The following is a 14,707-nucleotide window of genomic DNA, read 5'->3' as shown; positions in this document are numbered from 1 at the left end:
CCAGTTTCGCGCCGATGATTAAAGAGATAAGAAGCTACTTGACCGGCTCCCGTGTATTATTGTATCTGCGTCATTTGATCTGTTGTATTGATTTATTATTGCATCCGACTCCTGTCGGAACACAACACTGACCAGCACTGCCCAAGTGCTCGTGCCCCTTAATGTCCTTCTCGCTAGAGCCCCAATGCTCACCTCAGTAATTCCCCCGGGCGACCGACAGGGTTTGTAATTCTTTAGTCCTTCTGTTCTTTGTACCAATCTAGCTCTTCGCTAGCCTCTGGCGTGCGCTCCTCTCACCCGGATGTTGTTGAAACACGTGGACCGCCCACCGCAGCACTGCTTCGCTGCTCTTCCTGCTTTCTGATGCCCTACCGCCGCTGCTGCTCTTCCTGCTTTCTGATGCCCCACCGCCGGAATGTTGGACCACGCCTGCTGCTTCTCATCGTTCCAACCCGGTCGCTCTTTCTGCTCTCACCGTTACCGCAATGTTCCTTCCAGGCCAGGAGACGCAGCAAAGTCCAAAATGGCAAACGAAATCCAGAGAAACGAAAAACGAAATCTTCTTCCTTGTTGGCGGGCGTCCTGCTGTAGAAATCTTTAAGTCCTTTCCAGCAGGACGCCTGCCACTTATATGGGTCTAACTCCGCCCCTTTCCATTGTAGCCCTTCGCAGGCTTTCTGCGCCTTTTGGCGCTCTAATGGCAAACACCTCCCCCTAACCCGACGGGGTGAAGAGGGGGAGGGACAAGGAGAGAGGCCCCTGCCCCGGTTATCGGGGTGTCTCCTCCATTTTGCGTGCCTTCTCCGCCCTCACCTTTATGTTTTGTGTTTGGGGCTTGGAGCACGCCGTACAACTCCAAGAGACCACATCAGACAGGCCCTCCATACCACAGCCGCTTACACACTCCCAAACCCTCAAGCAAAAGGGGCACATACTCTTCCATCAACCAAGACACCCTCATCCTCACAGCCAAGCCAAACCAGCCCACTTTCTGGATGGCATATGCCCAGCTCAAGTCACATGAAACTACAGCACTACCCTGGCTACTCACTGGGTCAACATTATCAAATCCCGCTTATGTCACTGCTCCATCCACCCATCACTCAAACAGTGCAAAGGTGCCCAACTCTGAAGAAACCATCTCTTGACTCCACACTCCCTGAAACCTACCATCCTATCACAAGGCTGCCGTATCTTGCCAGGATAACAGAACACTTCATAATAACCCAACTCCAAGATACATCACAACCTGCTCAAGCCATTCCAGTCAGGCTTCTGCCCTGGCCACAGCACTGAGACTGCAACCCTTCACATCACGGATGACCTCCACAACATCGCTAGACATCACAAAGTAAAGACAACTGTTCAAGTCCTCCTGGTCCACTGTGCAGCTTTCCACACCAATGCCCACGCTATCCTCCTAAACATCCTATCCCACAGGATGAATGTTTCATGCATAGTTCTCAACTGTTTTACCTCCTTCCTCACTGACAGGACACACATTGTCTCAATGTTACTCCAGTAAAATATTGGGTACCTCAAGGATCTTCCCCATCTCCCATCTGGTTCAGCCTATACATTGGAACCCTCGGACAAACTCTAACCAGCCACAACTTCCAGTTTCACCAATATGCAAATGACACAAAATATATTTTAATACCTCCTCCCCCTCAGATCTCCAAAAGCCGGATCTCCATCTCCATCACCTGGATGTCACCCACTGCCTAAAACTGAATGCATACTTGACTGAATACCTCCTTATCTGTCCCCCCCCCCAATACCAACCTCCTCCTCTGCCCGGCACCGACCAGACTTCACCTCCTGGATCAATAAACCCATTACAGGCAACCAACATGTATCCCTCACCACACCAGTAAAGTCACCAGGTTTTACCAGCAATGCCCACCTATTCTTCACACATGACATAGTGACCATCACGAAAGCATGCAACCTACAGCTACACCTCCTACACAAAATAAGACACACCCTTCCCAATGACTGCTTCTGCACCACAATGCAGGCACTCGTCCTCTCCAAGATTGACACCCTGCACGCTGTACAGAATGCAGCAGCAAGACTCATTCGACACCCAAACAGTCACACATCACCCCAGGTCTTTTCCGGCTCCACATCTCACCGAGAGCTGCGTTCATGGGATTCTGCAGAGTATGTAAGATGTAAGACCATCCACAGCAAAACCCCATCCTACCTCCACAATACACTTAAGCCCATAGTCACACAAACAGAAAAGTCAACCCAAATATCCTACACATTCCTCCCCACTGCAAGCTAACCTACACACAAAAACAGGATTTCACCCAATGGGCAACCAGAGCCTGGAACTCCCCATCACCCCACATTCGTGCAAACCCTTCTGAAAAAATCCTCAAAATGTACCTCTTCCCCCTTATATAATCCACCTGACCCCCTCCCTGCTGTCCATTACCTATTCTTCCCACCCTGTTCTGAAAAAGTGTATCTTCATTTTCCACCTCCCACCTTTAAACTGTGTATAGCACTCGGAGGGTCTCTGGGAAAGGTGGGCACTGTATACTAGTGCAAATAAATGAATATAGTGAAAGACTAGCATGAGGGAGTACTAGGATTTGGGACTTGGACTAGGATGAGAGACTGTGACTCAGCTCCATCAATTACAGGACTCTGCAGTTTTCTTTTATATGCTCATGCGGCGGGACACAAAAATAACAGCATGGGATGCTGCCAGTAGCATTGCTAATTGCCATGCCGACACAATATTCGGCACGTAGCATTGCTTTGGCCTCTTTGTGGCACTAAAGTGCCACCTTGTGTGCCAAAAACTGATTGAAAGGTCCAAGGCACAAGACTCCAGTTAAGACAAGAGTTGAAGGTAGATGGTTCTGAGCCTGCCCATTTAATCTGAGATAACCGTATCCATTATGCAGTTGTTCCCAGCATCAAAGATGGCAGCTGCCACATGTTGGGAAGAGGTACAGTCTTGCTACTTGGGAATTGGTAGAGGGTGCAGTGCATGAAGCAATAACCGTATGCATGTGATTATTTCGTATACAAAAATGTCCAATTTCACAAATCACGAATTCGACATGACCATGATGACCTCCACCCACTACCCTTAAAAATGTACCTGTTGATCCATACTTACTTATCTCTGCGCGGCCACGGCTCAGTCCCGGCGCCGCAAGTTACGCCTTCCCATTGAGAGGCGCAAATTCCGCTGCAGGGTCCACTTTAAAAAAAATAATCATTTTTCGTCCCGCTGTCCTTGTTATGGAAGTGGGGGACACCGCTGCCACTCCAAAATTCCCTTAATGTCAAAGAAAGGGATGCATGGGGCACCCCTGCAAACCCCGGTACCGCTTCTTCGAGATTTTGAGCCTTTGTTTTCATTTTCATTGTTTCATGCGTTTTTCTTTTTGTTTTTTTGTTTGTTTTACAAGCTTTTCCCCCAAAACTGCAATAACCACGTTGGCTTTGTTTGGATTGTCTTTTCCAGCATGAGGAGGAGAAGGAGAGGATCACTGCTGCCCTGGTGCTGGCCGTCTTCACCGCAGTCTTGGGCTCCCTGCAGTTTGGGTACAACATCGGCGTCATCAATGCCCCTCAAGCGGTAAGGCCAACGAGCACAGGACATTCCTGGAGTTTACGGGCAACCTTGCATGCACTGCATCGCTGTGGTAGGGGGCCCTGTCTTGCATGCACTGCATCGCTGTGGTAGGGGGCCCTGTCTTGCATGCACTGCATCGCTGTGGTAGGGGGCCCTGTCTTGCATGCACTGCATCGCTGTGCTTGAGGGAGGGGGCCCTGTCTTGCATGCACTGCTACGCTGTGGTAGGGGGCCCTGTCTTGCATGCACTGCATTGCTGTGGTTGAGGGAGGGGGCCCTGTCTTTCATGCACTGCTACGCTGTGGTAGGGGGCCCTGTCTTGAATGCACTGCATCGCTGTGGTTGAGGGAGGGGGCCCTGTCTTGCATGCACTGCTACGCTGTGGTAGGGGGCCCTGTCTTGCATGCACTGCATCGCTTTGGTAGGGGGCCCTGTCTTGCATGCACTGCTACGCTGTGGTAGGGGGCCCTGTCTTGCATGCACTGCATCGCTGTGGTAGGGGGCCCTGTCTTGCATGCACTGCATCGCTGTGGTTGAGGGAGGGGGCCCTGTCTTGCATGCACTGCTACGCTGTGGTAGGGGGCTATGTCTTGCATGCACTGCATCGCTGTGGTTGAGGGAGGGGGCCCTGTCTTGCATGCACTGCTACGCTGTGGTAGGGGGCCCTGTCTTGCATGCACTGCATCGTTGTGGTTGAGGGAGGGGGCCCTGTCTTGCATGCACTGCTACGCTGTGGTAGGGGGCCCTGTCTTGAATGCACTGCATCGCTGTGGTAGGGGGCCCTGTCTTGCATGCACTGCTACGCTGTGGTAGGGGGCCCTGTCTTGCATGCACTGCATCACTGTGGTTGGGGTAGGGGCCCCTGTCTTGCATGCACTGCATCGTTGTGGTTGGGTGAAGGGGCCCTGTCTTGAATGCAATGCATTGCAGTGGCTGGGTGAGGGGGCCCCGTCTTGCATGCACAGCATCACTGTGGTTGGGGGGCTGACCTGCATGCACTGCATCACTGTGGTTGGGGTAGGGGCCCCTGTCTTGCATGCACTGCATCGCTTTGGTTGGGGGAGGGGTCCCTGTCTAGCATGCACTGCATCCCTGTGGTTGGGTGAGGGGGGCCCTCTCTTGCATGCACTGCATTGCGGTGGTTGGGTGAGGGGGCTCTGTCTTGCATGCACTGCATCACTGTGGTTGGGGGAGGGGGCCCTGTCTTGCATGCACTGCATCACTGTGGTTGGGGGGCTGACCTGCATGCACTGCATCACTGTGGTTGGGTGAGGGAGCCCTGTCTTGCATGCACTGCATCGCTTTGGTTGGGGGAGGGGTCCCTGTCTAGCATGCACTGCATCCCTGTGGTTGGGTGAGGGGGGCCCTCTCTTGCATGCACTGCATTGCAGTGGTTGGGTGAGGGGGCTCTGTCTTGCATGCACTGCATCACTGTGGTTGGGGGAGGGGGCCCTGTCTTGCATGCGCTGCATCACTGTGGTTGGGTGAGGGGGCCCTCTCTTGCATGCACTGCATAGCTGTGGTTGGGTGGGGTGCCCTATCTTCCATGCACCGCATTGCAGTGGTTGGTTGAGGGGGCCCTGTCTTGCATGCACTGCATCGCTCTGGTTGGTGGAGGGGGTCCTGTCTTGCATGCACTGCATTCACTGTGGTTGGGGTGAGGAGGCCCTGTCTTGCATGCACTGAATTCACTGTGGTTGGGTGAGGAGGCCCTGTCTTGCATGCACTGCATCGCTGTGGTTGGTGGAGGGGGTCCTGTCTTGCATGCACTGCATTCACTGCGGTTGGGGCGAGGAGGCCCTGTCTTGCATGCACTGCATTCACTGCGGTTGGGGTGAGGAGGCCCTGTCTTGCATGCACTGCATTCACTGTGGTTGGGTGAGGGAGCCCTGTCTTGCATGCACTGCATCGCTTTGGTTGGGGGAGGGGTCCCTGTCTAGCATGCACTGCATCCCTGTGGTTGGGTGAGGGGGGCCCTCTCTTGCATGCACTGCATTGCAGTGGTTGGGTGAGGGGGCTCTGTCTTGCATGCACTGCATCACTGTGGTTGGGGGAGGGGGCCCTGTCTTGCATGCGCTGCATCACTGTGGTTGGGTGAGGGTGCCCTCTCTTGCATGCACTGCATAGCTGTGGTTGGGTGGGATGCCCTATCTTCCATGCACTGCATTGCAGTGGTTGGCTGAGGGGGCCCTGTCTTGCATGCACTGCATCGCTGTGGTTGGTGGAGGGGGTCCTGTCTTGCATGCACTGCATTCACTGTGGTTGGGGTGAGGAGGCCCTGTCTTGCATGCACTGCATCGCTGTGGTAGGGGGCCCTGTCTTGCATGCACTGCTATGCTGTGGTAGGGGGCCCCGTCTTGCATGCACTGCATTGCTGTACTTGAGGGAGGGGGCCCTGTCTTGCATGCACTGCTACGCTGTGGTAGGCGGCCCTGTCTTGCATGCACTGCATCACTGTGGTTGGGTGAGGGGGCCCTCTCTTGCATGCACTGCATAGCTGTGGTTGGGTGGGGTGCCCTATCTTCCATGCACAGCATTGCAGTGGTTGACTGAGGGGGCCCTGTCTTGCATGCACTGCATCGCTGTGGTTGGTGGAGGGGGTCCTGTCTTGCATGCACTGCATTCACTGTGGTTGGTGGAGGGGGTCCTGTCTTGCATGCACTGCATTCACTGTGGTTGGTGGAGGGGGTCCTGTCTTGCATGCACTGCATCGCTGTGGTTGGTGGAGGGGGTCCTGTCTCGCATGCACTGCATTCACTGTGGTTGGGGTGAGGAGGCCCTGTCTTGCATGCACTGAATTCACTGTGGTTGGGTGAGGAGGCCCTGTCTTGCATGCACTGCATCGCTGTGGTTGGGCAAGCAGCCCTGTCTTGCAGTATTTAGGGGTCGTCATTTCACAGGGAAGCATAACTTGATGAGAAATGTTAGGAAGATGGTTTCTTGTGCGTGTGTCTTTGAGGGTAATATATATTTTGGGTCGGGTGCATGCTTCGGGTAACATGTCCCAGTAGCTCCACTGTGCATGGAGGTGGGATGAGAGTGGTAGTCTGTATCTTTTTGCATGAGGAGTGGGATAGTGTCTGCAATGAGAGGGACAGGAAGCTTATGTGGTCCACTTGCGATGCCCAGGAGTAGTATTGCTTTTTTTACGTTGTCATGCCATGTGGGTAGATGATCAGGCCCTGCTTCATTGTGAGTGTCCGCTGCACGTATGCGCAGGCCTGGATAGCGTTGCTTGCCCATACTGTTCTTGTGTGGCCATTGCCTCCTCGCTACATGCACTTGGAGCTTGCATGCACAGTATGTGTGGTGGTTGATGCGTGATCAAGCTTACCTTGCAGCATGCATTGACCAATGTGCTGCATCTCTGGGAACACTGCCTGTCTTGAGTCTGCCTTGGATGTTTGTGGGTGCCGCTTGTGTTGGAGCGGCAGTGTGGGCTTCTGGGTCAATAGATGGGTTGGAGGAAAAGAGTCTCGTGGGCATATCTTATTTCGGGTGCAGTGTACCCTTAAGCATGCATTGCTTGTTTTGGAACTGCAATGTATGTACTTTGGTTCTGGTGCACAGTGCACCTATGGTGGGACCTGCCTGTCTTGGAGTTGCAGCATATCTGTGCTTCACGTCTAGTAGGAGGTGACTATTTGTGGTGCATTTTGCGTTTACTTTGGGGATACCCGTCCTTGGTAGCTGCACTGTATACTGTGCGACATAGACACACCCACTCCTTTAGGTGCGGGCACCTTTGTGTATTTATGTTCTGCCATGGTGGTGCATCGCATGCTGGAGGGCGGGCATTTGGGAAGTGCAGTCACTATTGGTGGTGCAGTACTTGGGTGCACCTCCCTCTTGAGGGTATAGGATGCCTTTGTGGGAGCGATGGCTGCTGTAGACATGGTAGGAAACTCAGCTGTCAGTCCACTTGCACTCTGGCATAAGAATCAGTCCCACTTTCCTCCACTTTGCAGATAATAGAGCAGAGTTACAATGCTACCTGGATGCACCGGCAGGGACTGGAGAACCCGGAACCCATACACCCCTCCACCCTCACCACGCTGTGGTCCCTCTCCGTGGCCATCTTCTCCATCGGGGGCATGATCTCTTCCTTCATGGTGGGGGTGATCTCGGAATGGCTGGGCAGGTAGGTCTGCGGCTACTCTAAGTCCAGTGTCTCTACATCGCTTCCTAGTTCCGTTTCTCACTCTTTTCCTTTGTATTCTACATGTACTCCTTAATTTCTTTTCCTCCCTTTTGTTCATTCCATTTTCTATAGTATTCTCTTTTGTTGCTTTTACTTTAGTCCTTTCTTTTTCCTTTTCTTTCATTGCCCAACCGTTTCCTACTGTCTTTCCTCTACATCTTCCTTAACTCTCCATTTTGTCTTTTGCTCATTTTCTTTTATGATCCGTTTACTCTTTTGTTCTTTCTGATTGCTCGCTTTTCTTTCCCATTGTACCTCCCATTTTCCCCGTCTCCCGATCCCAGCCATGTTGCAAATGGATGACTTTGTCCTACTAGTCTTTCTCGCTTTCGCTTGATGATCATCGTCTCTTGCTCTAGGAAGAAGGCCATGGTCTTGAACAATTTCTTCGCTTTCCTTGGTGGTGGCATGATGGCCTTATCCAAACTTTGCCAGTCATACGAGATGATGATCCTGGGCCGCTTCTTCATCGGCGCCTACTCAGGTAATGGCAGCTCTATATGCAAGCAAGACATCTTTATTTCCATTGGCAAGGCCTATCTTCAACCGCCCGCAAAGACAGGCCTTTTTTCCAACTTCAGTCTACGTGCATCCTCCGACTACCTAATGGAGGCCAAGCTAGGGATCACATCCCTTCCAGTAAAACTGCTCTCCTAGGCAAACATATTGTCAAATGATGTGGGGCCCATTATGTTTCCATGCTTAGCCTGTTTTGTACTGGGATGGTCCATACAGGCCTCGCTGGGGTATGAGTGGAAAGTTCTGAAGTGGGCTTGAAGATTGGTGTAGCCAGCATGGCAACTGGCCACTCAATTGAACTCTTCTCTATGGTGCACAGCAGCACCTATGTCACTGGTTTGGTCTTTCCTATTTCAATCTCTGAAATCCAGGTTTTGCACATTTCTTGTTGCATATTTGCTGGAAGGCTTAAAGAAAGAAAATGTTTGAGTGCTTTTCTGGCCTTCTTGGCATCCAACGTACTGTGATGCCAGGAAAGCGCCCCCACACAGGAGGACTAAACAGGAGGAGCAAGCCTTCACAATTCCCCCTCCAGGTTTCCGACCCATCATCCATGGAACCCCAAAGAGACCCGCATTCCAACTCACATATACACATTCCATGCTGCTGCTACCTGGGTGCTAAGCTCCCACACACACAATAGCTATCCAAGTCCTGGGAACAGGCTGAAAATAGATACACCCTAGAGGGTCAATCGGATGCAGGGCGCTGGATGTTCTCAATTCAACCTTGGGCAATCTTTGCAGGAGCGCCGGAGGCCTCCCTCGTTTCGCCAATGGCCCTAGGCTCCATCACAGATGCCCCTTTGAAGTAGGCAATAGGGTGGAGGGCATCGGAAGACGGCTGAACCTCAATCACAGGATCTGGATTGAGCTTGAGGGGGTGCACCCATCCTGCACTCTACGCCGGTCACCCGATTAAATGGCACTGGCTCCACCTTTTGCTATCCTCCACCACCACTACGGAATCCACAACTTTCCCCACCCTCTTCCTGGCACAGAAACATGACCCTTCCCAGCCTTTCAAGAGCTCCTCCATTCACTATCCACCACCGGCACCTCACTTTGGTCTTCCTCTCTTTCGTCCACCTCGCACGTGGCGCGGCACTCCTCTGCACGCTGTTGCAGTTCCCGCCTGCCACACACACACCAGACCTGGCATTCGAGCCACACAGGATTAAGCTGAATCCTGCCCTCCTTCAAGGCTGCAAACAGAGGCCGCCCCCACCTCCTTTTAGGGACATTTTTTCACAGCCCTCGGGTGTACACAGAGTTCCAACCAAAAGGTACACCACATTCTCTTAATTGGTAGCAATGGCAGAACAGTAATGCCTTTACATGAGGGGGGACGGAAGAGTCTCAAATGGACACCCCAAAAGAATACCCTGCACTTATATAGAAACCATATGCTCTCTTCATTTAGCATTGCCCATATAACAGCTAGTAGTTCAACGAAGTACATAGGGTTAGGTACAGACAATAGTATACACACGGTGCATGCATAAACAAAGGAAGTGAAAGGGGCTAGGCATAGCCTTCCCACGCCTGAGCTAAGTGTATAACCATCCCCGGCGGTACATTCAATACCTACGAGTCCAGGGAGGGGAACAGGCAGGGACCCCAGGCAATAGTAACCTGCATTTACACACTCCTAATCAGGACTCAACAATGCCAGTAAAGGAACAGCCACAGCAACCCCCACAACCTCTAGTACATTGTAGATGTACCAACTACTACACAGCTAAACATATACTCAATATAGCACCTGGAGGGAAAAATGGCCACCAATGGTCCGAAAGATGCGAGGCTAACATTACCGGACCAATCTAGTCTCATACCCCTAGAAAGGACTGGTTCAAATGTCACCCCAGTGAGCAATAGTATACCAATACATTTCTATAGCAGGCGTGCAGTGATCTAATACATTTATATCTGCAGCAAATCAGAGGTGTGCATTATTTAAACAGTACTGGCCCTCCCCACAGGGTCTCAGAGCCCCTTAAATTTAAAAGAGAGGAGGTAAAAGAGAAATTACATTTTCAGGATAGGATAGGAGGATTTGGATGGATAGTGGGGGGGGGTATGGCTGTTTAGGTGCGGGGAAAGAGGTACATTTTGAGGCTTTTGCAGAAGGTGGTGATGGAAGGTGCGGTACAGATGTGGGTTGGCAAGGTTTTCCAGACTCTGGGTGCCCATTGGGTGAAGGGTTGTTGTGTAGAGGATTTGGATTGGTTTGCCTGGTGTTTGTGGGGGTGATGGATTTCTGTTTCTTGTGGAGGTAGGATGGGTTTTGAGGTGGATGGTCTTGTATTTTCTGGGGCATTAGTAGCAGTGTAGCTGGGAGACAGCTAAGGTGATGTGTGAGTTTTGGGTAGGTGTAGAATTAGTTGTGTTGCTGCATTCTGAATTGTTTGCAGGGGATTGAGCGTGAATCTAGTGAGGATACAATTTCTGTAGTCCAGCTTGGTGAGAATTGGTGCATGGACTGCGGTATGGAAGTCACCAGGAGGTACGGTGTGTCTTATCTTGTGCACACAGTGTAGCTATAGGTTGCAGGTTTTGGTGACTGTGGCTATGTTTTGAGTCCGAGGTAATTTACTTTGCTGGAATACTGCCGATAAAAGACCTTGATTTTTATTTTCTTTATTTGTTGGGTTTCCCCCAAACACCCCTTTCCCTATAGTATTCCCCTTACCCCAAGCCTATCCCCACCTCTTTTAACCGTGTACCCCCTATATAATTCAATGAGGTTTTTACTTCGAAGGAATTCCTGTCGGCAAAACGATGGGATACGGTGTGAAGAATAGGTGGGGATTGATGGTAAAGCCTAGGGACTTGTGGCTGGGGGACCGATAAAGAAATATTCTGTTTTGGATGGATTGAGTTTGAGGAAGTAGGTGGGCATCAAGGTCTTCATGGGGGAGACACTTTGAGGTTGTGGCGTTGAGGGTGAGGCGATTTGGAAGTGTCTTTGGGTGTCATCTGCCTATTAGTGAAAGGTGGACATTGTGGTTGTTAAGAGTCTGACAAATGGATTCAGCCTATTGGTTAACAAGGAGGGAAGATGTGGAGGAACCATGGGAACAGTGTATTTGACCAAGGTGGGGTTTGATCAAAAAGAGGCACAGTGACAAAATGTGTCGTGCCAGTGAGGGAGGAAGCAAACCAGTCGAGAAAAATTCCAGAGAGTTCCATCGAGTGGAATAGCATGTTTAAGAGTATGGTGTGGTCGATATATATATGATAGTTTATTTATATAGCACCTAATAGTGTCGAAAGCTGCAGAGAGGTCAAGGAGGATTAAAGGAGTTGTGTCCTTTTTCACTGATGTTGCGAAGATCATCCAGGATATGAATTGTGTCAGTCTCAGGGCTGTGCCTGGGGCAGAAACATTATTGTATGGGCTTGTGGTGTTTGTGTGTGGTTATGTGTTGTTGGTGGAGTTAGCTGGAAACAAAGGGTTCAATGGTTCTGGCGAGGTATGGCAAGATTGTGATTGGACGCTAGTATTCAGGGAGCGTCATGTTGAGGGATGATTTCTGGAGGAGGGGTTAGGATTTGGCCTTTTATGAGTGTGGAGGGGCTGTTGCTGTGCGATAGGCATGAGTTGATGATGTTGACCTAGTGTGGAGCCAGGGTGGCAAGGAAATTGGATGCAGCCTCATCTGGGCCTGCGTCATCCACGAAGTGAGCTGGTTTTGTTTTGGTTGTGATGGTGAAGAGGGTGTCTGTTCAAGGGGGTGGGATATGTTGATGTGTTTGGGATTGAGTGGTGGAAGAGGGACTGTGGTGGGGATGTTGTGTGGCTCCCTACCCAGGCCGATTAGTGCATCTACAAGGGGCTCCGTTATTTTAGTTGCTCTTCGCAATCTTCCAAAGAATAACTTCCTCTCTAAAACAATGGTTTTCTCAGGGCCAGATTGTCCCACAAACAGGTCCACTGTGGCATTGCCGGCTCCTTCCCCAACTGGCATCCTCCCTAATAGTCTCAAAAACCCTGCAGGCTTCCACCCAGAGGCAGTGCATTTAGATGGTTGGCAATCTCGGTGTCTTCCTTGTTAGAGTGGAATGCCAAGGATGTTTATATAGTCATATACATAGCGAGAAAAAACGAGCTAATGCAACAAACTAAAGAAACGAGGTGAAATAACCAGTACACACAATACACTATGACAATACTAGTACACTGGCCTTCTGAAGACAGGGTCAAAGCTGCTCTCAGTTAAACGGGGTGGCCTAGAGAAAAGGCCAGAGCCAGTATCACCCCTGAGATGGACGGGAGCCACAGAAAGGGTCCCGATTCCACTCCTTGTGTCAAGTGCTTCTGTGCAGTTGTGTGCTCTTACCATACCTCGGCCAGATGCTTGCATCTGTCTGTCCGTTCCTTGCAGTTGACACCATGTGAACAGCGTAAACCAAGGTATAGAGTATTGCTGTGCCCGAGGTCTGGAGCTAGCGGGTTAAATAATTTGGTAACCTCTTTATGCCAAACCTCTATCTAACCAAAAAGAATTGGTGCTAATCGCATTCAACCATTTAACAAGAAAAAGAAAACACCAAGTAAACAAACATTTTAAAATTCATTCTGTATTAAGTTAAACAGACAGGCTAATAACTGTTGAATAGTTGCAAAGTAGCAAAAAAACACACAATGTAAAACAACAAACATCCAAATAATGTGTGCCAGTACAGAAATAACAATTTGATTTGAGAAAAAACCCAAAGAAGAGACAAACTCAAATGCATATGTTAAAAAATCATAGAGTAATGACCGAAAGCAAAAAAGGAGGGGGAGAAAGTAGGGGAACAGACAGTTGGAAGAAAAGAAATTGGCAAGTGTACAAAAAACCTACAGAATAAGGTAGCAATGGAAAGGGATAGAATCATTCCGTCCTTTCCATGTTATGTAAAGAAAACCGATAAACTAGACATTCAATATGTAGCTTGAAGTCATACTTATCACTTACCAATCCTGATTGTGAATCTGGATGTAGGTTCAAAACATACAAAAATAATAACAGTACATCTCGGGAACGACTCCGTTTCCCGAGGTTGAATCTGCCTAAGCAGCTCCAGCAGAGGAGAGCGCTTATACTGCAGAAGCACTATCAATCTTAAGCCAGTACCTCACATTCTCCATGAATCGCCTCACCAGGCCGCCTCTCCCGCCTTCCTCCGCCTCTGACCTCACCCGAAATAACCACACTCCCCGTTTCCTGTTCTATGCTAATGTCCCCTTGTCTCTCCCAGCATTGCTACCCTCTCCCTAGCAACTGTGGCCTGTTCTTTTCCCTCAAGGGGAGTGCATGGAAGATCTGGGCCATGGAGCGAGAGAGTTGCGCTGAGAGAAAACGAGGAGGTTGCACAGCCACCAAAGAGCGCTGGAGACAAGGGCGTAGTGCAACTAAAGGAGAAAGAAGCCGAGTCCTAATGCGCCAGGTAGAGCGGCTTCCGGAACTGCCAGTGGAAGCACACTCCAGGGGGAAAGAAGGGAGCAGGACCCATCCTCCCTAAAGACACTAACCTGCAAACGGCCTGAATAGGGGCCCGAAACATGAACATAAACATTGACCTCCCCCCCCCCGCCCCCCGCTGCTTAGCCTCTTACTTGAAACATTGCACCATACACGTATGATGCAGAATCTGTTTGTGTGAGGTGTCGCGATATTGTGGGATTTGGCCGGGTTCTCGCAGGCACAAGAAATGTTCCCGGGACCTAATGCAGAATTTCACTCTTGCTGCACTTCTGCTCCTAGCGTGGAGTCGCAGCCAGGATTGTCTAACAAGTGGGGCCTGACGATCATGTATTTGGGCCCACCGCAGTGACAAGAACACCTGTAAATGCCCATGCAGCGCTGCTGATTGGGCATTTACAGATTGTGGGTGGGCCTTGCCCGCTCAGGCCCTACCCTGTCTACACCTCTGTCTTAGAGTGTCCTAGCTCACAAGGGCCAGTCCCCACTCCTATTCTGGCCACCATGCACAGCAATAGTGGACAGACTTACTCTCGGCGGTGGTTTAAAGTACATGCTGCAAACCTCCTCTGTTTACAGACATCACAGAGACAAACTAGAAAGCTCAGCCCCTCTTTGGAGAACTGCCAAGATGTCCCGGTCTAATGTTCAGTGTATTTGTATTTTATTTGACTCATAACGTATTGGCCAAAATGATGCACAAAAAGCAACAGCGCAATTAAATTACATGATGGAATTAAGTCGACGAGAAGAATAGAAGATAGTCTTTGAAATGAAAGCCAATGGAAAGCAGAAGCATACTCCAGTGGTTAGGGGCTAAAAGAGAAGAGGATTGGCACCGAGATTGAGCACGTGGTGGGCGAGGGACAAGCCCAACAAAGTGAAAAAGTGTGATCCAGGTGTACAGTGG

At 50.5% G+C, this 14,707-nt stretch overlaps 1 protein-coding gene across 1 annotated transcript in view; it reads left to right on the top strand.

Annotated features, from left to right (window-relative positions):
- SLC2A4 (solute carrier family 2 member 4) overlaps positions 1–14,707 on the top strand; it is a 386,485-nt gene that overhangs the window by 184,763 nt on the left and 187,015 nt on the right. Inside the window, exons 2-4 of the mRNA XM_069645770.1 lie at positions 3,494–3,607; positions 7,573–7,745; positions 8,165–8,289. Coding sequence (XP_069501871.1) covers positions 3,494–3,607; positions 7,573–7,745; positions 8,165–8,289 — 412 coding nt within the window. The remainder of the gene's footprint in view (positions 1–3,493; positions 3,608–7,572; positions 7,746–8,164; positions 8,290–14,707) is intronic.

Source organism: Ambystoma mexicanum, chromosome 1p (assembly GCF_040938575.1).
Source record: "Ambystoma mexicanum isolate Mex_15411 chromosome 1p, UKY_AmexF1_1, whole genome shotgun sequence".
In the NCBI taxonomy this organism is placed as follows: domain Eukaryota; kingdom Metazoa; phylum Chordata; class Amphibia; order Caudata; family Ambystomatidae; genus Ambystoma; species Ambystoma mexicanum.
Note: the sequence above shows the minus strand (reverse complement) of the source record. Positions and strands in the feature narration are given on the sequence as shown.